The sequence below is a fragment of the Mesoplodon bidens genome, assembly GCF_964165515.1.
Source record: "Mesoplodon bidens genome assembly, chromosome: 12".
In the NCBI taxonomy this organism is placed as follows: Eukaryota; Metazoa; Chordata; class Mammalia; order Artiodactyla; family Ziphiidae; genus Mesoplodon; species Mesoplodon bidens.
Genome location: NC_138168.1, coordinates 44,437,910 through 44,462,511, shown reverse-complemented (window position 1 = coordinate 44,462,511; position 24,602 = coordinate 44,437,910). Strand labels below are relative to the sequence as shown.

At 38.7% G+C, this 24,602-nt stretch overlaps 1 protein-coding gene and 1 pseudogene across 2 annotated transcripts in view; both read left to right on the top strand.

Moving 5' to 3' along the window:
• AK9 (adenylate kinase 9) overlaps positions 1 to 24,602 on the top strand; it is a 105,371-nt gene that overhangs the window by 8,738 nt on the left and 72,031 nt on the right. Inside the window, exons 6-12 of the mRNA XM_081251566.1 lie at positions 2,990 to 3,172; positions 5,461 to 5,589; positions 9,434 to 9,508; positions 14,051 to 14,149; positions 17,590 to 17,729; positions 17,810 to 17,990; positions 22,870 to 23,014. Of these exons, the coding sequence (XP_081107692.1) occupies positions 2,990 to 3,172; positions 5,461 to 5,589; positions 9,434 to 9,508; positions 14,051 to 14,149; positions 17,590 to 17,729; positions 17,810 to 17,990; positions 22,870 to 23,014 (952 nt within the window). The remainder of the gene's footprint in view (positions 1 to 2,989; positions 3,173 to 5,460; positions 5,590 to 9,433; positions 9,509 to 14,050; positions 14,150 to 17,589; positions 17,730 to 17,809; positions 17,991 to 22,869; positions 23,015 to 24,602) is intronic.
• LOC308626237 (alpha-2-macroglobulin receptor-associated protein-like) lies at positions 14,256 to 16,256 on the top strand (annotated as a pseudogene). Its single transcript has 2 exons — positions 14,256 to 14,278; positions 15,096 to 16,256. The product of its transcript is annotated as an alpha-2-macroglobulin receptor-associated protein-like (transcript).

Sequence of the window (24,602 nt, the reverse complement as noted above, 5' to 3'; positions counted from 1 at the left end):
GTTATCCTTTGAACGCCAGTTCAGGCATCATCTCTGCAGAACTTTCCCCAACAACCAACCCCTCTGCAACAACACAAATATTAACTAACTCTCATTGTCTCTCCCTCTCTCTCCCTCTCTCTCTCTTCCCCACAGCTGCTTCATCACAGGAAAGTTAAATACTTCTCTGATGACCATTCATGTTGCTCTTTTCTATCATATTACCTCACTGTATTGTAATTGTCCATTTTCTTCTAGACTCTGCCTTACTTGGAGGCAGGAACCATGTCTCACTCCTGTAAACCTCAACTAGCACAATAAGTGGTACCTAATACGTCTGCCAGTTAAATAAAATGAAAGAATGAACAAATGATTTGGATGTACGAATGTTAAAGAACACTGATGGGTTGGTCCTGTTCCCATTTCTCTCCTTTACCAACTGTAGAATATGGTAAATCACATTTAGGAGCCTCAATTTCCTCTTCACAAAGATGATACAAAGATAGCTGCTTCATAGGGTTGTGGTAAGAATACAGTGAGGTGAGGACCACTTGTTTATATGAACATGAATGATAACCGTTTATAACAATACCCTGCCTGATTCCCCAAAGGGTTTGATAACTCAAAATAAATTAGATGGTCCTCAGCTCAAGCGCAGGGACTCAGTGGTGTGTTTGGGCCAGCTGTGAGAGACAGGTGGCATTCAGTGATGGGTGTGGTGTCATCTGCAGCCCCAGCCCAATGTCATGGTCAGAGGCCAATCAAAATCCCTGTGTGACCTTCAGAATGTCACCCATGTGAACATATGTATAATGGAGAGAAAAAAAAATCTCAAACAATTAACTGAAACCAAATATAAAGTCTAGGCCATGGAACACAGAGATTATATAAGAAATTAAGACTGGGTGGAATAAGAACACAGAGATATACAGGCCATAAGGCTCCAAATGCTCACTAAATTTGGGTCATAAATTTGGTTCTAAGTTTGATGAACCAAAGCAGAAGGGGAAATGTGACCAGTTATATAAAATCCACATTGCCCATGAAAAGACAAGCCATTCCTCAGGAAAAACAAAATGAGAGATATATCTTACATGGGTCTCAACATAAGGATTGTTAACGTAGAGAATGAAGTCCTTAACCCCATTGATATTGTGTGATGGTGGGTGTCCACAGCAGTTTCCACAGGTAGCTGGGGCATAATCAGAGGGCCTCATGTGAGATAGAACTTCAGTACAGCACACACTTCTCTGATGGTTTGGCCTTATTTGGGGATAGAGTCTGGTATTTCTAGACCAGAAGTTTTTAGCCTGGGATCCATGAATCCTTAAGCATCCATGAACATTCTGAAACTATCTGCAAATTTTATGTGTATGGACATTTTTCTGAAGCAAAAGCCTGTGGCTTTCATCATATTCTAAAGAAGTCTGTATACTAAAAAAAAAAAAAAAAAAAAAAAAAAAACCATTAAGGGCCAGTGATCTACTACAGCAGTGGTTCTCAGAATTTGGTCTGAGAGCCAACTGCATTAGTAGCACTCAAGAAGCTTGTTGGAAATGCAGATTCTCAGGGAGCACCCCAGAACTGCAGAAACTGTTGGGGTAGCATCCAGCTGTCTGTGTTGAGAAGCCCTCCAGTTTACACGGACGCTACTGAAGTTTGAGGATCACTGCTCCCAGGCATACCTTCAGATTCACCTTAAGATTAATAAATCACTTCCTATAAGTGAAAACAGGAGACAATAGTCTTTGTCAAGGACCCACAATGTGGGTATTCTGGGTTGCCGAATGAGGGCAAATATACGTGTGGTTTTTTAAATTACCAGAATGGGTTGAGATCTTTTTTTGTGAAAAAATTAGAAACCCTAAATAAAAGTCTTGCCTCAGTAAATACCCATCCCATCTCCATATAGAAGTAGTCTGAAGAAATCAGAAAATGAGCACGAAAAGTTCTAAAGTTTCTTGCTTCCTTTGTTTCTCAGAAGTGTGATGCATGAACTGTTGGCATCAGAATCACTGACAATGTTTGTTAAAATGTCTGAGCCTCACTCCAGACTTAATAAATCACAGGGGAAGCAGAAATCTTTTTTTTACGGTCCTCTGTATACAGTTACACTCTAATGTTTGAGAACCACTACTATAGAATGTCATCCAGAGTTTATCGTGAAAAATATTCAGAGCAGGATTTACAGCTCAAAACCTTAGTTTATCATTAATAATGTGTCACAGAGCGTGGGCTACAGATCAGAAGGCCTGGTCCCGAGTTGTAGTTTCCCTTCATGACACTGTGACCTTACCCTGCCAGAGCAGTCCTTCTCTGATCTGCAAAATGGCTTTAATCATAATATTGTATTACTTCTCTTACAGGGTTAGTTTAAGAATTGAGTAAAATATTACACACGTGGAAGCGCTTGCAATGAGAACATTACTCATAGACTTTGGTTTTGTCCTTTTTTACTATCCAGATTCAGTTTTCTCATTTACAAAATGAAAAGATTAGACTAAACTAGATGACCTTTCAGGTCCCACTCATTGATGCTATTTTATGAAATACTTCATCCATAAAGCTGTAAATGATAGTAAATACTATAAATACACGATATATATTTTTTGTCAGAAGACTGTGGCTATTCCCCCATTTTCATCCATTCTCAGTTTTTTCAAACTAATCTGACAGAATCCTCCTGTGTACCTTTGCTGACTAAACTGATTTTCTATTCTATTTCTCTGGCTCTTTCTACTGTTATTTTAACCCTCTTTTTTTTTTAATCTTAAAGCTTCTGATACTTTCTCACATGTATAACTTTTGGGTAAAGAAAACTGTTGTCATAGCATAAAAGTTGTATCTTGTGCCTCTCTTGGTATATAAAATCTGATTCAAAATGCCATTTACATTATTGAATTTGCTCAGGGTTTTGAGGAATTTGGGAGTTTATATACTGCATAATATGTGAATAGGAAGTAAAGGCATATTCAAAATGTTTTCTGTAATTACTAATGTTGTCCCTTAGTGTCCTGACTATGATTTATGCCAAAGAATTTCGGGGCAAAGGCAGCACAGTAGTACAGGATACATATTCACAAGAGATCAGTGGGATCCTGAAGTCATTGAGAGTCGGAGGAAAAAGAAAGAAGCCCAAAAGGAAGGAAAAGGAGAAGAGGAAAGGGAAGAGGAAGAAGAGCAAGAAGAAGAGGTAATATCCCCATACCAGATACTACACTTTTAAACTGCTATAATTAAATTAAATGACAGTATAAATAATAAAAAATAGCAGCTACTAGAGAAAATTACACTTTCTTTAAGTTTTCATTTAGTCTGGAGGAAATAGCAAAAATATTTCATGTTTTCAAGAACCATTAGATCATAATGTAGAGGTCATCAAGTTTAAGGTCATCCTTCTTGTCAGTATGGAAGTCCCTCCATATCCTGACAGCTAATCTGCTTCATTTCATAGCAACAGAGAGTTACTGGTCACCTACTATGTGTCAAGCACTATGTAAGCTAGAGTGAGGAGTTAGAGCAATATAAGACAAGTGTAATATGGAGAAGAAGGTAGCCCAGTGAGAATCCAATTTATGAAGTTAGCATAACCCCGATTTCAAACTCTGACAGAGAGAGCACATGAAAAGAAAGCTATAGCCCAATTGCACATATAATGTTGATACAACAATCCTAAATTCAGTACTAGTAAGCATAATGCAATAGGGCCTCAAAAGAATCTTCTACCATGACTTAATGAGGAAAATTGATATAAAGAAATCTGTTAATAGGTGATGGGTTGGATTTAGCCCACTGGGGTGGGACAGGTCATAGTTTGCCAGTCCTTGCCCTACTGAAATATACCTGTGATTTCTATTATAAATTTATTTATTTATAATGTTTAATAATTTAAAATAATTTCTATAATTTGTAAATTATTATGAATAAATACTATTTCTATTAGGGCCTAGACTCTGTGAAGTCAGATGTTAATTTGTATATGGCTACATCACAAATCATTTGTCTAGTGGAAAAGATAAGCCCCAAAGGCTACAGTTTTATTGCCCTGTAGGATATTAAGCAGGATATCAAACTTTGCACTCTGATTTCAGTTATTATAGATACTTCAGCTTTGTCATCCTGCTGGTTCCCTCACTAATAGGTTAAATGAATTTTTGACATTCGTTCTTTCACTTAAGAGTAGATCTTAAAAGTTCTCATCACAAGAAAAAAATTGTAATTATGTATGATGATGGAGGTTAACTAGACTTATTGTGATCATCGCACAACATGTACAAATACAGTTGACCCTGGAACAACTCCAGGGTTGGGGCACTGACCCTCCATGCGGTTAAAAATCCAAGTTAACTTTACAATCCGACCTCCATATCCACGGTTCTACATCCTGACAACCACAGATCATGTAGTAGTATGGTATTTACTATTGAAAAATATCCTCCTATAAGTGGACCCATGCAGTTCAAATTCACGCTGCCCAAAGATCAACTGTATTAAATCATTATACTGTACACCTGAAACTAATGTAATGTTATATGTCAATTACATCTCAATTTTTAAAAAACTGTTAATATAAGACAGCCCATTAAAAAATATAAAATAATCTTCCCTGTGCAAATAAGGCATTAGATAATAGTCAGCATCTATATACCAGATTTTTTTAAAAAGGTAAACCTCACAGCAAATAGGAATAAAAGTGTGTCATTTTAGCCTGAATAAAGTATACCATTGTAATTAAGATAATAAATATGATAATAAGATAATAAATATGATATTGAATGCCTACCAGGTCTTGGGCTGAGAACTTTTACACATACTATTTCCTCTGCCTTGAAATATTCTTTCTCCAGAAATCTGTGTGGCTCTACTCAAATGTCACTTCTTCAGAGAACCCTTTCATGACCACCTTCTCCCATCACTCTCCATCCCCTCTCCCTTGCATCATCTTTCTTCTTAGCTCTTACCACCACAGCCTAACCTGTGATGTATTTAGTCGTCTACTTGTTTATACTCTGTCTTCCTCAATTGGGACATGTGCTCTCTGAACCCAAGGGCTCAGTTCTGTTCTGTTCCCCAGTTTTGTTCTCTGTCATCTCTCAAGCTCCTAGAACAGTGTCTGGCACAGAGTAGGCACTTAAGCTTTACTAAATGAATGAATCAATGAATGAATGAGCTACAAGCTCAGGTATTCATAAAAGATCTAATTTCTTTGTCTCTAAAAATCTGATGTTATTCCTTTACTCTTCCCTACTTATTGGGGAGCAAAAAGAAATTAGTAAGTATCCAAGTCAATTTAAAGCTTTATTCCATCTGATAAAGGAACTTCAGGGGTGTTCTATCTCTCTAAAATGAAAATCCTGTTTCTAATCTCCCATTCTCCCTTCTTCTCATCCCAAAAGGGCATCTAGGTATAAGGAGGGAGGGATATGACTTGTAAATAAAGTAACAATTAACATAAAGATATTTAACATCTTTTCCATTTAGGCATTTATTGCTGAAATGCAGGTGGTGGCTGAAATTCTTCAACATCTAGTTCAGAGGCCTGAGGATTATTTGGAAAATATCGAACACATTGTTAAACTTTATAAGGAAATAATTCTTCACCCTTTAGAAGTAAGAACAAGATATATTGCTGAAAATGGGAATGTTGATATTTGTGTTTTATCCCTGAAATAACTTTCACATTTCTTCACTTCATGTGTTATCTGCCTGATTCTCCTCCTCTTGAGCTTGGTAAAATGCTATCAGAATAAGGTTGCATTCCAAAAGCTGTTTCACAGAACAATATTATTTTACTCTTACAAAGCAGGAATGTTGCTGAAAATTGCATTTTTCAAAAGTCATTAGGGGAATTTATTTATGGTTGGAGGTTGGAAAGTCCATGTCAAGAGATTGTTTTGTGAAAGCTTTTATGGGTTTATCAAAACAAATGTACACTTAAGGTGTATCTTTTATTCTAAAAGGAATTGTTAATTTAGTTAAATTGCAGTCTAAAGAAGAGCTATCCCAGACTGGTTTCTCTGTTTATCCCATTCAAAGATGATTATTTGTAAACATGATAAGGCCATATATATTATAATAGGAAATTTTTAATTAAAATAATTAGCATTTTAAAAGTATGATTACTGAAATTATGATTATTGAAAAGCATATTTTTATGGTTACAAATTCAGGGCAGACTCTGCCCAATTTATGTTGGAGATTTATTCAACAAACATTTATTGTCTGGTATTTGGCCAGATACCATGCTAAGCAATGGAAATACAAAGAAAATAAAAAACAGTCCTCAAATTACCTCTTCCCATCTGGTAGAGAAACTAAAAGAATTTGTTTCATGCTGTTTTATAATGTTTATATATTTTTAGAGACAAATGAGTGGATCATTTTCATCACCATTGCCCACCCTGCCCCGCCAAAAAATGAGAACCAAACTGGTTACTTTTTTTTTTTTTTTGCGGTACGCGGGCCTCTCACTGCTGTGGCCTCTCCCGTTGCGGAGCACAGGCTCCGGACACACAGGCTCCGCGGCCATGGCTCGCGGGCCCAGCCGCTCCGCGGCATGTGGGATCTTCCGGGATCGGGGCACGAACCCGTGTCCCCTGCATCGGCAGGCGGACTCTCAACCACTGCGCCACCAGGGAAGCCCTGGTTACTTTTTTTATTGAAATATAGTTGATTTACAGTATTGTGTTAGTTTCAGGTATACAGCATAATGATTCAGTACTTTTGTTTTCTTATGTATAACTTTGATTCCTCCCTTCTTCTTCTTCCATCCCTGGCCTTTAAACATAGCTTCTTAAGTGTAATTTACATGTCTATCTATAATATTCTTTCTCCTTCAACAAAAATATTCTACATATTCCTTAAGTGGCTGGCACTGGGTATCAAATAAAGCATAATTAATATCAGATTCAGAAGATTAGAAAACTATATTCATGGGCAGGGGGTTGGATAGGGACCAGGTCTCACATCCTAGCATCACTAATGCCCAATGCAGTGCCCAAATTCTGGTGAATGGTAAATGCTTAACAGATGGTCAGCTGAACAAGTGATGAGATCACAAAGGAAAAAGAATGACAGCTTCTGTTTCATTACATGTAAAGCTTCTGGAAATAATTTTTTTAAAAACACCTCACTCAAATTAAAAGACAACAAACTTAAAAATATCCACATCAACTATGATAAAAGATTTAAAGCTTTGATATACTAAAAGGTCATAGACTCACAGACATAGAGAACAGACAGGGTTAACAAAGGGGAGGGTGGGTGGGGGAGGGATGGAGTGGGAGTTTGGGGTTAGCAGATTCAAACCAGTGTATACAGAATGGATAAATAACAAGGTCCTACTATATAGCACAGGGAATTATATCCAATATCCTGTGATAAACTACAATGGAAAAGAATATAAAAAAATGTATATATGTGTATAACTGAATCACTTTGCTGTACAGCAGAAATTAACACAACACTGTAAATCAACTCTTCTTCAATTTTAAAAATGTGGAAAAAAAGGTCATAGAAATGATTTTTCTAAAACCTGTAAGGTCTTACCCTCCTGATGATAAATGGGCAAGAAACATGAGCAGACAATTCACAAAAATGAAAGACAAGAGTAACAGGCCTGTAGAAAAATGTCCAGCTTTACTGATAATAAAGAAAGGCTAATCTAAATTAAGAGATATTTCCATGATTAAACTTTAAAAGATGAAGAAGGAATAAGAATTACTAATTCTAGCAAGTATATATGGTAAAGCACACACTCTCATACCCTGCTGAAAGGAATAGAAATTAGTATGGTGGTTTTTAGAAAGCTTGTCTGAAAAAAGCCCAGAAGTGGAAAAATTCTAAACCCTGCAGCAAAGCATAGATAAGAATCGAGTGCCCTGGTGCCAGCAGAGCAAGAATTTCAAAGCCAAGAACCTAGACGTTAGGCCTAGGTGATGCTAGCTGAATAGTATATAGCTTGCCTTGTAAGGTAATTCCAAGGTGCTGGTGTGTGTGGAGGGAGGTGGGAGAGCCTTCAAAGATAGGAGCCTGCAATTCCAGTCTCCTCTGACCTGGCTGAGATGTCAATTCACTTGCAAGGCCAATACCACCAAACTTCAGTGTTCCTTCAAAAGACATGAGGAAAGCAAGTGGGAGCAAAGTAACCTGCATCATTTTCTGGCTTATATCCTACTTCAGGAGTAATCCAAGGCTAAGTCCTCATTCTCGCCTGTCTTCAAATCCCAGCTTGACTCCCGGTCGGACCTGGTATAGGATCTTTAGCCTTAGGATTGTTCCTACCCTTAGACTTAGTAAGTCCATTCTTAAGAATCTAGCTTAAGCAAAGTATATGAAATGCAGAAAAGCATAATGTACTTCCTTGTTCAGAACATGGTTATTTATGGTTAAATAAATAATGCAGGCATAATGAGCCTTCTGTCTAGAAGAAAAGAAATACTTAGAACCTAACCTTGTGCAGTATTATGAAAGACAAAATGTACTGGACGTTTAAGGAGATGATTTTGTTCAGACCATTGCAACAGGGAGAATGTTCATTCAGGAGGACTTTCTCAAAGAAAAGTAAGGGGGCTGGGGTTTTATGGAGGCAGGTAAACAAGGGAGCCATCCTCAGGTCCTATGGGAATCATGAAGAAAGATGAAGATGGATCTTATCCGAGTCTTTGAGGAAAGGTGGAGGTGGGACTTATCTCCCCACCATCCCTACTTTCTGGGAACACAAGACTCAGATAGAGTTCAACATTGCCAATGTAAAAAAATAAAATCCTTTGGATTTTAGATTTTAATAGTAAAAAAAAAAGTGGAAGAAAATTTATAAGAATATTAATATATCCTTGAGATAGAGAAAATCTAATTTAAACAAGGAAGGAAATCCAGAAACAATGAGAACAGATTTCATCATAAAAATATTTTATATTGCAAAAGATACGATAAACAAAGTCAAAAGATAAATCATAGCAAGGTAAAACATTTACAAACCATATGGCAGATAAGGGCCAAAGATTCTCCATGAATGTTAAGCAGAAGAAAGAGTCTAAAGGAAAATTGCACAGAGGTTATGGTTTGGCAGTTTACAGAGATGGATATCTGGATACTGAACATCACCCACAGCCAGGGGAATAAAAAGTGAAATGAACCAACCCCATCCTTCAGCTAGCAGTTTGGTAGAAATTATTCTATGAATATATACAGAGAGATAGATGCCCCAAAACACTTCTGTTGGGAAAGACTCTAAGACTTCACTGTAGAGAAAAATGGAAAAAACAGAAAGAGAGTAAAATTCATGGTAAGAAGACTAGTTTAGGCTTTTGTAAAAGCTCTCCTGAAAATAACATCTATTATGTCAAGTATAAAGCACATAATTTAGCTTTAAATATTTCTTCATGGTATATTAAGATTCTGATCTTTTGCCAATGATCTTGAATGATGAGGCTTCTTTTTCCACTATCTGCAGGAAGTAATGGCTGAACACGATTCCCAGTATCTCATTGAGCTAGATGGAAATAAGCCCCCAGAGGAGCTCTTCACGGTAAGTGCAATGCTCAGTAAGAATATGCCACAGTTTGGAAAATCAAAAAAGTATCGACTGGATTATACTCATTTTAATAAATATCATTAATAGATTTACTTTTTTAATGCCATTTATTTTTGAAAAATTCATCTTGACACTTAAAATTTTGATGCGGTATTTATTCATCTGTCCATATTTAAATCAAAACTGCATTTGAATTTAAAATCTCTGTATGACCAAAAGTGCCTCAAAGAAAAGGAAAAGCAGATAACAGCCAAGAGACACAGGACACGATGCTTAACATGAGCCATAGGGAAATGCAAACCAAAGCCATAAAGAGATACCACTTCAAATCCACTAAGATGGCTAAAATTAAAAACAAAAAACAAAACAGACAATAAATAACAAGTGTTGGTGAGGATGTAGAAAAATTGGAACACCCATACATAGTTGGTAGGATTGTAAATGGTGTGCCCACTTTGGAAAACAGTTTGGCAGTTCCTCAAAAGGTTAAACATGGAGTTACCACCTGACTCAGCAATTCATGTCCTAGGTATATACCCAAAAGAATTGAAAATAGGTGTTCAAATGAAAATTTGTGTATGAGTATTCATAGCAGCACTACTCACAATAGCTAAAAGGTAGAAACAACCCAAATGTCCATTAACTGATGAATGGATAAATAAAATGTGATATACTCATACGATGGAATATTATTCAGCAATAAAAAGGAATGAAGTATTGACACATGCTACAACATGGATGAATCTTGAACACAGGCTAAGTAGAAGAAAAGTTACAAAAGATCACATATCATATGATTCCATTTACATGAAATGTCCAAAATAGGCAAATCTATAAAGACAAAAAATGGATAAGTGGTTCCTTAGTGGCAGGGGGTGGGAGGCATGGGTTTACCACTGTGGGAGATCCCAGGATAAATGTGGAGTGACTACTAACAGGTAAAGGGTATGTTTTGGGGGTGATGAAAATGTTCTAGGATTAATTGTGGTGATGGTTGCACAATTCTGAATATTCTAAAAACCATTTAATTGTACACTTTAAATGGATGAATTATACGGTATATGAATTATATCTCAATAAAGCTTTTTTAAAACAGAATATATGCATATTTGAAAATACAATATTATTTTCACTATTAAACAAATAACAATGAGGGGAAATAGTTTCCATACTTATTATAAACAAATGCTGAGTATCTTTTATAAATATTTTTAAACTTCTGATATTTCAATAGGAAAAAAGCAAATATCCCGATAGAAAAAAACAGGCAAAGGGCATGAGCAGGTAATTTAGCAAGAAATGTCTAATAATATATTTTTTAAACTTCTATAATCATATTATTAGTCAAAGAAATGCAAACAGCACAAAGAATAAAGCACCATTTTCTTAGCAGATTTAACAAATTTATCCAACATCCAGGATTGTGGGGAGGGTTTGCGAAATGCTCTTATACCCTTTCAGTAGGAGCATACAGGGCACAATCCTCCAGAAAATAATAGGGCATATATATGTATCCAAAAGATTTTTTAAAATGTCTATCATCTGTCCAAAGAGGCTCAATTTCTAGTAATTTATTCTAAGGAAATACATGGAGATATACAGAAAGATTTTTTTCAAGATGTTTATGATCAGAAAAAAAGCAAAAAATGTTTGGGAAAGGGGGTTTTTTAAATGTGTGAATTTGAAAGACTAATGCATGATTTTTGGTGAAAACATAATAGTAATTCTTCTGTTTATGGTAACCATACTAAATACATCATTTAAATATATTTCATGTGATAACTTCCCACTTAGAATGTAAGGAAGAGAAGGTACATTTTTTTCCCCAAAATGTAAATATCTTCATTCTTTTTTTTTAAACTGAGGTATAACTGACATACAACATTATATTAGTTTCAGGTATACAACATAACGGTTCAATATTTGTATATACTGTGAAATGATCACCACAATAAGTCTAGCTAACGTCTGACATCATACATAAAGAATTTTTTTTCTTATGATGAGAACTTTTAAGATGTATTCTCTTAGCAACTTTCAAATAGGCAATACAGTACTATCAACTATAATCACCATGCTGTACACTACATCCCCAGGACTTATTTATTTTATAACTGAAAGTTTATACTTTTGAATTCCTTCAACCATTTTGTCCACCTCCCATCCTCCACCCCCCACCTCTGGCAGCCACCAATCTGCTTTCTGTATCTATAAGCTTGTGCCTTTTTAAAAAAATATCTGCATTCTGATTTAAAAGTTATACACACTCATGGTTTTAAAATAACCGGAAAACACAAAAGTACAAAATAGAAAAATAATACAAAATAATATGCATCATAAAAATTACAAAATACAAAAATATACAGTACATAAAAAAATAAAAGCAAAAAATATACAGTCCAATACAAAATAATACAAAAATACATTACCTATGTCTTAAACACCTAACAGGTGTGCAGCATTATGATAAGCTCTAGGGATACAGATGGGAAGGGGTCAGATGAGTCCCTCCCCTCACACAGTATCCAATATGTTGGGGGAAAATAAATATTTAAAGGGCAGTTTGTGTTATCATCTGGGAGGTACAAGGTACTATAGGAGCTCATGGCAAAAGGACAGGACCTAATCTCATGAGGAAGGCCATGTGTCTGTAATTATTTCTAAATTGACACTCTAAGGATGAGTAAGACTTAGACCATGAGGGTTGGTGAGGGGAGGAAGGTGGGACAGTGTTCCAGGCTGAGGGAAGGGTCTGTGTGAAGCCCCAGAGGCAAAAAAGAGCCTAGTGAGTTCTAGGAACGGAACACAGGACTGGAAGATAGAGGAGTTTTTAGGGGGATGGAGTAGGAGTGGAATAGTGCCAAAACTTTAGGAATAAGCAGGGGTTGCATCAAGAAAGGCCTCATAAGCCATGTTGAAGAGTTTAGACCTCATCCTGAGAGAGTGGGCTGCCAGTGAGAGGTTTTAAGCCAGAGAGTAAAATGCTTCTACTTCCATTTAAGAAAGATCACTCAGACTGCAATGCAAAGGAAAAACTGAGGAGAAGCAGGTTGGTGGGAGGAAGACTAGTTCTGACTCTGGCAGCACATCAGATAAGAGATGGTGGTCTAACCCAGAGTAGTGACTGTGGGAATGGACAGAAGACAGACCTGGGAGCTACTTAATGTAGGAGGACAGGGAGAGAGAAAAGTCAGAAGCAATGCCCAGATTTTTAGTTTGATATGGTTGGTGGCCACATAAGTAATAATGCTGGCGGTGCAACCAAATTAGGGAGAAGCTCCTCACTTAGAATATGCTCTTGCCAAGATCATCTGTGATCTCCTGATCAAAGCCAGTGGTGACTATTTGGTCTTCATCTAATTCACCTAGAAGCAATAGTTGACCCAGCTCATCACTTCTTCCTTCCTGCTCCTTTCTTCCCTTGTCTTCTGGGACACCATACTACTATAGCTCATTCTACCTCTACACTCTACATCTCTAACTTCTAGAGTTGGAGCAACCCAGAACTCATTCCTTGAGCACTCTTCTCTGTCTACCCTCATTTCTTAGGAGACTTCATCCAACCCAATGGCTTTAAATACCTTCTAAATGCTGGCAACTCTTAAATTCATATTACTACACCAGAACTTTCCCCTGAATTTCACACTTGTATAATCAACTGCTACTAAATATATCTAATATATCCAATTGGATGTATAATTGTCATCTCAGATTAAATGTGCAGGATAAAACTCCTGATCCGCCATCACCACCACCGTGCCCCAAATACACTCCTCCCACAGTTTTCCCCTCTCAGTATATGTCACATCCATCCTTCCAGCTGCTCCTCTCTTTTTCTCATATCCCACATCCAACCCATCAGCATATACAGCAGCCTTCTTCTTCAAAATATATCCAGAATTTGACTACTTTTTACAACCTGGGACACACTTTCCTCAAGGTAAAGGGCAGAAGTTCCAACAGGCCTGGTTGAAACTTGCCAAGTCTATTAAGGCCCCGGCCAGCAATGGCACCCTGGCACGTCTGCCCACATTCTATTGGCCAGAACAAGTTACATGGAGAAGCTCAATACCAATGAGATAAAGATTCTCACATAAACTAGGGAATTAACAAGGGAAGGGAATGAATATTTGGGGACCAAAGGGTAGACTCATGGGTTGAATTGTGTCCCCAAAAATATATGTTGAGGAGCTAACCTTCAATACCTATAAGTGTGACCTCATTTGGACATAGGATCTTCTCAGATGTAATCAAGTTAAGGTGAGGCCATAGTGAATTAGGATTGGTCCTAATCCAATATGGCTGGCATCCTTATAAGAGAAGAGACGCATGAACACAGGGACAAAATGGCTATGTCACAACAGAGGCAGAGATTGGAGTGATGCATCTACAAGCCAAGCAACACCAAACACTGCCGGCAAACTACCAGAAGCTAGGAAGAACAAGGAAGTATTCTACTCATGAGCTCGTGACTTTTTCAGGACATTTGAGATGTTCAAATGCCAATGTATTAAAAGACTTGTTCTTTAAATTTAGACAGTTATGGATCGACTTAAATATCTGAACCTAAAAAGAGCAGCTGTTTTAACCAAACTTCAGAGCGCAGAGGAAGAGATTAATGACACAATGGAAAATGTAAGTTATTTTTAACTGTTTGAAAGTCTACGCTTTCACTATATGTTGTGACCTCAATTTGCATCCTTTCAAGGTTTAAAAGGCTCTCAGGATACCTTTTATAACAATGGATTTGATTTTTGGGAAGCTGTAATATTGGCACAATATTCTTGTAGACACTAAACACAACAAACGTTTTGAAACAAAGAAAGACAATAAAATCAGAACAGTCAACCACAGGAATAATAAGAAATGAAGAAACCCAAGTTCAGTTTCAAAATTTTGCAGCACCAAAGAAAGCAAAGACATAAAAGCCCTCAACTCTATACTCATTCATTCCCCCAATCATTTAACCAATTTTTAAAATAACTACTGTGTTCCTGGCCCTGTTGTATTGTGGATGTGATGGTGATCAAATTATAATTGCCAAGTGCTAAAAGGGCTACCAGGACTTTTAAGTGGAGGATTTGATCTATTCTGGAAAGTTTAGATTCACCTATAAAAATAGAAATAGGGCTTCCCTGGTGGCGCAGTGGTTGAGAGTCTGCCTGCCGATGCAGGGGACGTGGGTTCGTGCCCCAGTCCGGGAAGATCCCACATGCCGCGGGGTGGCTGGGCCCGTGAGCCATGGCCGCTGAGCCTGCGCGTCCGGAGCCTGTGCTCCGCAACGGGAGAGGCCACAACAGTGAGAGGCCCGCGTACCGCAAAAAAAAAAAAAAGAAATAAAAAAACTAATACCAGAATCATAAATAGATATTATAATTCAAATAAATTATGGAAATAAATTTAAGGAAAGAGGTCATTTTTGTTACTGTGTAATCCCTAAATCTTAATGGCTGAATATAGCTGGAATATGTAACACGAACTGGTGCTGAAGAGGAGGAAAGGTGGGCCTGATGCACACAGAAGCTCTGTACTGAGTCACTTCTTCTAGGTCATAACTGAAGGGAAAATTTAAAGTATTCAGAAAACCTGGGGGCTTTTCCGAACCGCAGTTGCCCGGGTCTCGGCTTCCAGAGGAGGAAGACGGTATCGCGGAGGGTCCAGGTTGCGCTGCGCGAGCTCCGCCGGCTACCGCCGCCGCCGCAGCCGCCCGGGCCTGGCGGGCCGCCGCCGGCCACGGCGGCAAGTTCTCGCGGGATAAGAACGAGCCCGCGCAGCCCTCGGAGCGCGAGCCCGGGTCGGGGGTAGTTCCGCCAGGAGAAGCAGAGTCAGCTGTGGGGGAAGGCCCAGCGGATTAATCTTTCTCCCGTGAAATTGTCCGAGCTCCATGCTGATCAAGATACAAGCTTGAGCTTCAGGATGCATACGCGAAAGGGACGAATTCAAGAGGAAGAGAATGAAGGCTGAAGGCTTAGATGAAGATGGAGAGAAAGAAGCAAAACGTATCAGCAGTCTCAATGTCATCCTGGCCAAGTGCGGTCGGGACGGGAGAAACGACGCCCAGGCCGGCCGTGAGCAGCAACGTCCTCAGCCCTGGCACCGAGGACCACAGCCTGGAGGACCCCCGGCTGGAGAAGCTGTGGCACAAGGCGAAGACCTCCGGGAAGGTTTTCAATGAAGAACTGGACCAGTCGTGGTGGGAGTTTCAGCATCACAGGGAGAAGGTCCAGGAGAATAAGGTCCTTCTGGAGACCCTGAGCAGGACAGAAGAAATTAAGGAAAACGTCGTCAGTCCCACCAATGTGACCCACAGCCAGGAGGCCGTGCTGCAGAGCAGACACACCGAGCTGAAGGACAGGCTGCGGGACATCAGCCAGGACTTCGACCACCTGCAGAAAGTCGGCCACCGGGGCTGCAGCGCCAAGGCAGAGTTTGACGAGCCCCAGGTGATGGATCTGTGGGACCCGGCCAGGTCAGCCAACTTCACAGAGAAGGAACTGGAATCCTTTTGGGAAGAGCTTAAGCACTTTGACACCAAAATCGAAAAGCATAATCAACTATCAGAAGCAGCTGGAAATTTCTCATCAAGAGCAAACACGTGGTTGGCGACCGGGAGCGCAGCAGGCACGGAACAGAGAGATACGCCTTGTTGGAGGAGAAGACCAAGGAGCTAGGCTACAAGGTAAAGAAGTATTGACAGGATCTGTCCAGCCGGGTCTCCAGAGCTCACCACAATGAGCTCTGAGGGCCTAGGGAGCTACACACAAAAGTGTGTAGCTGCGGCTGCTACATACTTCTGCTTTCTAGTTGACAAAAGTGTATAGCTGCGGCTGCTTAGCTGTCAGCTCCTCTGGTCTCTTCTCCCAGTCTCTGTGTCCTCGTGAGTTCATTTCTTTTTTCATTGCTCTGCTGTCATTTTTGCAAGGTTTTAGGAAAAAAGCAAACACAAATGCATGTGTTCAGTCTGCCTTTAACCAGAGACAATCGTGATCATTTTTACGGCTGTGATATCAAACTCATTTGAAAGCTCATCTTTTCATCGCCCCTCAGCCCCCCGCTAGATATGTAGCCTCAGGGGCTCAAAGTTGAGAGAGGAGCATGGTCTGCTATTCAAACACTTTCTCCAAGTTTGGACAGGAAATAGGGATGATTAGAAAAAAGTGCCTGCTTCCTGACTTAACTGGGTACATTTCAGTCCCTAGCTCATTGTCTGTGGACTCATGGAGAAGGGTGGTAGCCAAATGTGCCCCCCCGACAAGGTTCTCAGTGTCATTCAGCTCCCCTAAGCATTGACAGTTTCCTTCCCATCTAGCTTCTTCCAGCCTTCAGGTGGGGACATCCATGCAACATCCCCGCACCAGCATGCCTCTTTGCTCTCAGATACTGCAGCAGTGCAGGCAAGACCAGAGCTTCCATTCTCATCTGTCCTCCACAGTCAGTTCTGGAACCAGCAATACATGTGAGATCCACGTCTGAAGGTGGGAGGGAGCCAGCCTGGACCTGTCCCCCTAGCAGTTCCCTACCATGTCGTTTCCTCCAGTTCTCTTGTCCCCGCCAAGGTAGCGCTAGGACAGTGACCCTCTCAGCAGTCTGCAGTTGGTAGAGAAGTGGTTCTTAGCTACTCTGCAGGAGACGAATGGAGGACTGCTGAGGGAGACTTTACATTTAAGAAGAATGAAACAGCTAAGTCAATGCAAATCTGCATGTAACATCTTCCTATTTTAAAACGTATGTAAATTAGCTAAGATTCTGGTATGTTTTCAAACCTTTTCAATAAGAATTTTTCAGAATCTGCTTCCTGAAACAGGTAATAGAAAATGCTCTATCCACCTTATGCTCATTCTACCTACAAGAGAAAATGCTCAGTAAAATTTAAACAAGGTCTTAGAACAAATGAAAAACATTCGTCTTATTAAATTTTGGACAAGTACAGAATGGTTGCAATGGAGAAAAAAACCAAAATTTCCTTTCTGAATTATTTCTTAAATAGTAGAACATGATCAAATAAGAAATGAAATAATAATGTGAATTTCAGCCAAACTTATGCCCACATTTTTAATGTTGTTTGCTATTAACAGGATGAGCTGTTCCGTACTCTTGCAGCTTGTAAACTTCTTGCACCAAGATATAGATGGCAGAGAAGCAGATGGGGACATACATGTCCAGTGACTTTAAAAGAAGGTAACATTTTTCAAGGATTGCCAGATTTTTCTGTGAGGTAAGTAAGATTTTCAGAATTTAATTTAAAAACTTGCCCATACCTCTTTTCAGTTGTTTATGATAATGGCATTTTTTAAGTTTTCTAGGTAAAATATACTGTCTTTCATCAGAAGAAGCATTAAAAACATTTTTATTGAACCCACGTCCCTATCTTCTTCCACCTATGCCAGCACCACCATTTAAAGTGTTCATATTTGGACCTCAGTCTTCAGGGAAAACAACACTTAGCAATTTGCTTGCCAAACATTACAAAGGAAAGGTAACTACTTAGCTGGCTACCTAGCTAGCTTTCTACCTATCTATACTTGATTATACTTTGTGGGATTGTAGGACTTTTAGCATTTGTACTCAGTTTTCTTTTTTTTTTTTAAACACTCCAAACTCCAGCTTTAATAAATCATTCTTCTGATGCAGCCTGATAGGTGTTTCTTTCTTTCTTTTTTTTTTTAAGTTAAAATTGTTTTTTTAGCTGCACAGTGTAGCTTGTGGGATCTTAGTTCCCTGACCAGGGATTGAACCTGGGCCCTCAGCAGTTCAAGCACGGAGTTCTAACTGCTGGACCACCAGGGAATTCCCTGTGCTCAGCTTTCTTAATTTTATACTGTCAACTGGGTAATTGTTCCACTGGGCTTGGAGTGGGGAAGGCGTCTTCCTTGACGCTTTGGTGCAGCTTCCAGACCATAGCCACTCCCGAAAGTCCCCAGATTTGACTGCTATGTCATGCAGACTGTGCCACCTATTACCTTTCTTGGTTTCACTCATCTCCTGTTCCCTGGGTTACACCCCTCCTGGCCCACCGACCCTTCCTCCACACACTCATTCCTGTCATCATTCTTGGTGATTTCACTATCTACAAAGATGACCCTCCCATCACCTTGACCTGACAGCCCCTTGACACCTCCCCTCAGTGATCTTATTCTCCACCCTTGGTAAGTGAAGAGAAATTACTTTTAGCTTAGACCAGAGTGATAGCATTAGAGGTGGTAAGAAGTGGGCAGATTTGGGATATAATTTGAAGATAGAGCCAAAGGATTTGATGAGGGATTGGAATGTAGAGGAATTATATGAAGGCCAGTGTGGCTGGAGCATGTAGTGTGAAAGGAGGAACGGCACGAGGTGGAGATGGCTGAAGATGTAGTCAGACAGTGCAGGCCCTGGGAAGGAGTTTGAATTTATTCCAAATGCTATTGAATTCTTTTAAACACAGGGGTAACATTTCCTACTTGCTTTTAACTTTTTTATTGTAAAATATGACAAACATACAGAAAAGTGAAGCTCATTGAAATATCACAGAACAAACCCCCATGTAACCACCACCTAGGTCAGACACGGAACCCCAGCACCCCAGAAGCCGCCTCATGCCTCTTTCTAATATCAATCCTCTTACTCCTTCCACAAAGGTAACCACTGCCCTGAACTTTATGATACTCACTTCTGTACTTTTCTTTTATGGTTTTACCATGTAAGCAAGTACACATTCAAATACCATAGATTAGCTTTGCATATTTTTTTAACTTTATGGACTTAAAGCAGTTTATGTTTCTTGTGTCTGGCTTCTTTCACTTAACATTATAATTGTGATATTTATGCATGTTATTAAGTATAGCTATAGCTTATTTTTATTGTTTTATTGTATTCTATTGATTTAATTATATTATGATTTATTATCCATTTGACTGTCAATAAAACTTAGGTTGGTTCCAGTTCGGGGAATTGTGAATAACATTGCTATAAACAGTCTTGTACCTGTTTCTTGGTGTATACGTGCATATCTTTATATAGTTTGAAGGTATATCTAGGAGTAAAATTTCTGGGACATAAGGTATACATACATAGTCAACTTGTGTAGAAAATGCTAAACTGTTTTCAAGACTAGTTCTACCAATTTACTATTCTACCAGCAGTGTATGAGAGTTCCACATTCCTGCCAACTTGTGTTATGGTCAGTCTTTCTAATTTTAGCCATCCTAGTGGGTATATCTCACTGAGGTTTTTTTTTTTTTTAAGTTAATTTCATGGTTTTAGTAAGCTACTTGAGTTTAGGCCTAGTCAAGTGGATTATTTTTTCCTGACCAAGAAATCGTCCTGTCCATCCCCCGCCCATGCACCTTCCTCTAACCAATAAACGCTCATAGGTATCCCCAGTGTTATTTATTTATTTATTTATTTATTTATTTTGCGGTAAGCAGGCCTCTCACTGTTGTAGCCTCTCCTGTTGCGGGCTCCGGACGCGCAGGCTCAGTGGCCATGCTCATGGGCCTAGCCGCTCCGCGGCATGTGGGATCTTCCCAGACCGGGGCACGAACCCGTGTCGATGCAGGGGGACTCTCAACCACTGCGCCACCAGGGAAGCCCCTCACTGAGGTTTTAATTTGCATTTCCCTGATGACTAATGAGGTTCAACATTTTTTCATGTTATTCAGATATTCACTTTTTGAAGTGTTTGTTCACTTTGTTCAAGCCTCTTGCCCATTTTTAACTTTTTTGCATATTATTGGTAGGAGTTCCTTATGTTGTCTCTGTACAAATTTTTTTTATTCTAAACATTATGAATATTTTCTAATAAACATTATGAATATTTTCTACCACTCTGTGGTTTGCCATTTCCCTTTTTATTTTTATTTATTTATTTATTTATTTATTTTGCGGTACACAGGCCTCTCACTGTTGTGGCCTCTCCCGTTGCAGAGCACAGGTTCCAGATGCGCAGGCTCAGTGGCCATGGCTTATGGGCCTAGCTGCTCCACGGCATGTGGGATCTTCCTGGACCCGGGCACGAGCCCATGTCCCCTGCATCGGCAGGTGGACTCTCAACCACTGCGCCACCAGGGAAGCCCCCATTTCCCTTTTTAAATGAAAAATGCACCATTCTATATTCATTTAAAGTAAATCATTGAGTTCTGCCTACACTAGGCTTCACCTTCTGAAGAAAGGAATATTAAAGCGTTTGTGGACATGTTTTAAAACCATCACAGTATGTGTCAGACAATAGAATTATAATTTTAAAATGTAAAGAGTTTTTACAAATCAATATGTAAAAGCCCCAGCGGAAAATGATAGCAAACAGACAGTTCACAAAATAGTTGATCCAAATAGCCATTACACATGAGAAAAGGGAGATCACCTTGATAACCAGGGAGAGGCCAAAAAAACCAGATATATGTCATGTCAATCTCACTGTTGAAAAATCATATTAACAACCAGTATTGATGTGTGGCTAGAATTGGGAAAGTACATTCTCATACATTGCTGGTTAGGGTATAATCATTAGGGATAGCAATTGGAAATACATATAAAAGCCTAAAATCTATACATATCCTTTGAACTATAGGTTTTTCCTGAAGAAACTATCAAAGACATATACATAACTATGTTCTTCATAACCTAGTTTATCATAACAAAATCATGTATATCTAAATATAATTGGTATTTTAGTTAAATATTAAGTTGTAATATATTCATCTAATACAATACTGTTCATCCATTAAAAATGATGGTGTGGATGTATTTTTGTTGGCATGGAATAAAGTAATATAAGCATACTGAAGGAAAAGCCAAATTGAATCTAGAAGTATGGAAATATTATTTAAACTTAAAAGGCATATAGGGCTTCCCTGGTGGCGCAGTGGTTGAGAATCTGCCTGCTAATGCAGGGGACACGGGTTCGAGCCCTGGTCTGGGAAGATCCCACATGCTGCAGGGCAACTAGGCCCATGAGCCACAACTACTGAGCCTGCGCGTCTGGAGCCTGTGCTCCGCAACAAGAGAGGCCGCGATGGTGAGGGGCCCGCGCACCGCGATGAAGAGTGGCCCCCGCTTGCCACAACTAGAGAAAGCCCTCACACAGAAATTAAGACCCAACACAGACATAAATAAATAAATAAATAAGCCAAGCATTTGTAGCCGTTTAAAAAAAAAAACAACACTCATTCTGAAAGCCCTGTTTAAAAAAAAAAAAAAAAAGGCATATATAAATCTAACATCCCAACATTCAGTATTAAGTATATTATCTACCTAACAAAGGACTTATATTCAAAATATATGTAGAATTCTAACCTAATTTTTTAACTAAGCAAAAGTTGAACATATGCTTAAAAACATATGGGTAAGTGAATGACCAATAAGCTCATAAAAAGAAGCTCAAAATTGTCAGTGATTAGGGAAATGTAAATTTAAACTGCAATGAGATTTCACACCAACTAGGGTGGCTAAAATGTGAAAGATTCACAAAACCAAGTGTTGGTGATGAGGTGGAATAACTTCAATTTTCATACTTTGCTGCTAGGACTGTAAAATAGCGTTAACCACTCTGGAAACAGTTTAGTGGTTTATTATAAAGTCAAACATACACTTAATCATGTGACCCAGTAATTCTACTCCTCAGCATTTATCCAAGATATGTGAAAACGTAATGTCCACAAAAAGACTTTCTCACAAATGTTCATTGGTATTTTATTTATAGTAGCCCAAACTGGAAACAACCCAAATGTCCATGATGAATGGATTAAAAACTATGATATATTCATACAATGATACTACTCAAAAATAAAAAGGAATAGATTACTGAGATATACAGTTACACTGATGAATCTCAAAAACATTATGCTAAGGTAGAAAAGCTTGGAAAAGATTATACACTGTATGGTTCTATTTATATGAAATTCTAGAAAAGGCAAAACTAATTTATAGTGACAGAAAACAAAGTGGTTGCCAGGGGCCAGGAACTGACTATAAAGTGGGATGAGAGGGAACTTTTGGGGGTGATATAAATGTTCTATATTTTGATTGTGGTCGTTGTCATGTATATATTTGTAAAAACTCATCAAACTCTATACTTAAAATGGGTGCCTTTTATTGTATGTAGATTATCCATAAAATGTTGATTTTAAAAATATACATGTAATTTGAATGTATATTACATGAGCATACATATATAAATATATATTTATATATATATATTGAATTTCTGTGAAAGCAAATACTCAAAAATCACTGAATTCTGAGAATAACATACCTCAAGCAGCATTAAGATTTTTGAGATGGATAGGTATAGCTATAGAAATAGATGTAGATAAACAGTGTCTTTAATATTCAGAGTAACTTGTGCTTATGTTGGTTTTCTCAAATATTCTTTGCAGGTAGTTGACTACAATAAACTTGTTCAACCACGTTTTGATAAAGCTCTTGAAACGCTAGCCAGAAATACTATAGCTGAGGCCACTGAAGCAGCCATTAAAGCTGTAAAAGAGCGGCTTCTCTCAGAACTACAAGCTAAAAAACAAGGTGAACTATCTTTTTAAAATGTGTGTTTTAAGCTTAGGTCAACAGTTAAGCTTGACTACCTGAAGGCAAGAACTTGGTTTGCCTGTCTTGATATCCCTGGCACCTTGCACATTGCATTGCAGCCTCTTAATAAGTGGTTGAAGAAATGAATATACATAAACCTGAATCTTACACAGAGAAAAAGATTTCAATTCTGGACGACTAAGGAAAGCAATCAGAGTTTCCAAATTTAGATTTCTTTACTTTAATAGATCTGCTTGCTGGGCAGAGACTGAGCAGAATTTGCACCTTTATTTACACCAGTTGTGATGACAACACTTCACCTGACTTGTGGAGTTTGTGTTGTTGCTGCTGTTGCTGTTGTTTTAGGCTTGTGTGTCAGCCTTAATTGTAATTAAATATTTCTATTTGGGGAATATTAATTTCAAGTCCAAAAGTTATAAAACAGTGAAACCGGAAGAAGACTTGGTGATCCATTGACACAATTACATAACTTTACAGATAAGGAAACAGAGGCACAGGAGGTAAATGGCTTCCTGATATATTCACCCAGCTGGTGGCATAGCTGAGACTTGAACCCTCGTTTCCAAAGTGCCTCTTCCTGACTCTCACTCCTTATCATATTATTTTAAAATAGACATAGAGTTTTGGTCTGGGGCAGGGGGGGCGAGTTTCTAGTTTTCTCCAGGAAAAATGAAAGTTTTCATTTCTTGGCTACTTTTGAAAATTTATTGATTGGTTTTGGTAGAATTTCTATCTAGAGTTGGCATGCATGTAACTAGTCACATTAGAATACATGAAAGTAGGGCTTCCCTGGTGGCGCAGTGGTTGAGAGTCCGCCTGCTGATGCAGGGGACACAGGTTCGTGCCCCGGTCCGGGAAGATCCCACATGCCGTGGAGCGGCTGGGCCCGTGAGCCATGGCCACTGAGCCTGCGCGTCTGGAGCCTGTGCTCCGCAACAGAAGACGCCACAACAGTGAGAGGCCCGCGTACTGCAAAAAAAAAAAAAAAAAAGAATACATGAAAGTAGTTTAATCTAAACATCTCTTCTTAATGGAATACTCTCAGTGCAGCACTTCCTGTACACTTTGTGGGATCTTCCTCACATTCAAAGATCTGGATCCAAAATTTGAGATTAGCTCCAGCAATTTTAGACTAGATTTAACCACCACTGTTTGGATTTCCCAGAAACTGTGGCAGTATACTGTCATACTATAACCATCCTACTATATAATCATCCTACTATAACCATCACTGCCTCAATTTCAAATATTCTTTTCCTAATACAATTTTCCTCATTATGAAAGAAATAATAGCTAAATTAATTGAGCACTTACTATATGTTGAGGCTATGCTAAATGCATTACATGTATTATCCTATTTGATCCTCATAATAGACCTGTGAAGTAGGTTGTTGCTGTTGTTTGAAGTGTTAGCAGAAGGATTTCTTAAATATTTATGTCTAGACTAGGGTGGCAAACCCAGTTGCCAAGAGGGGCCAGGCAGGTAACATAAGTCAAGTAGCAAGTGGACAAGCTTTGTTTGCACCTTAAAAATGAAGTTATAAAATTATAACCTCATATAACC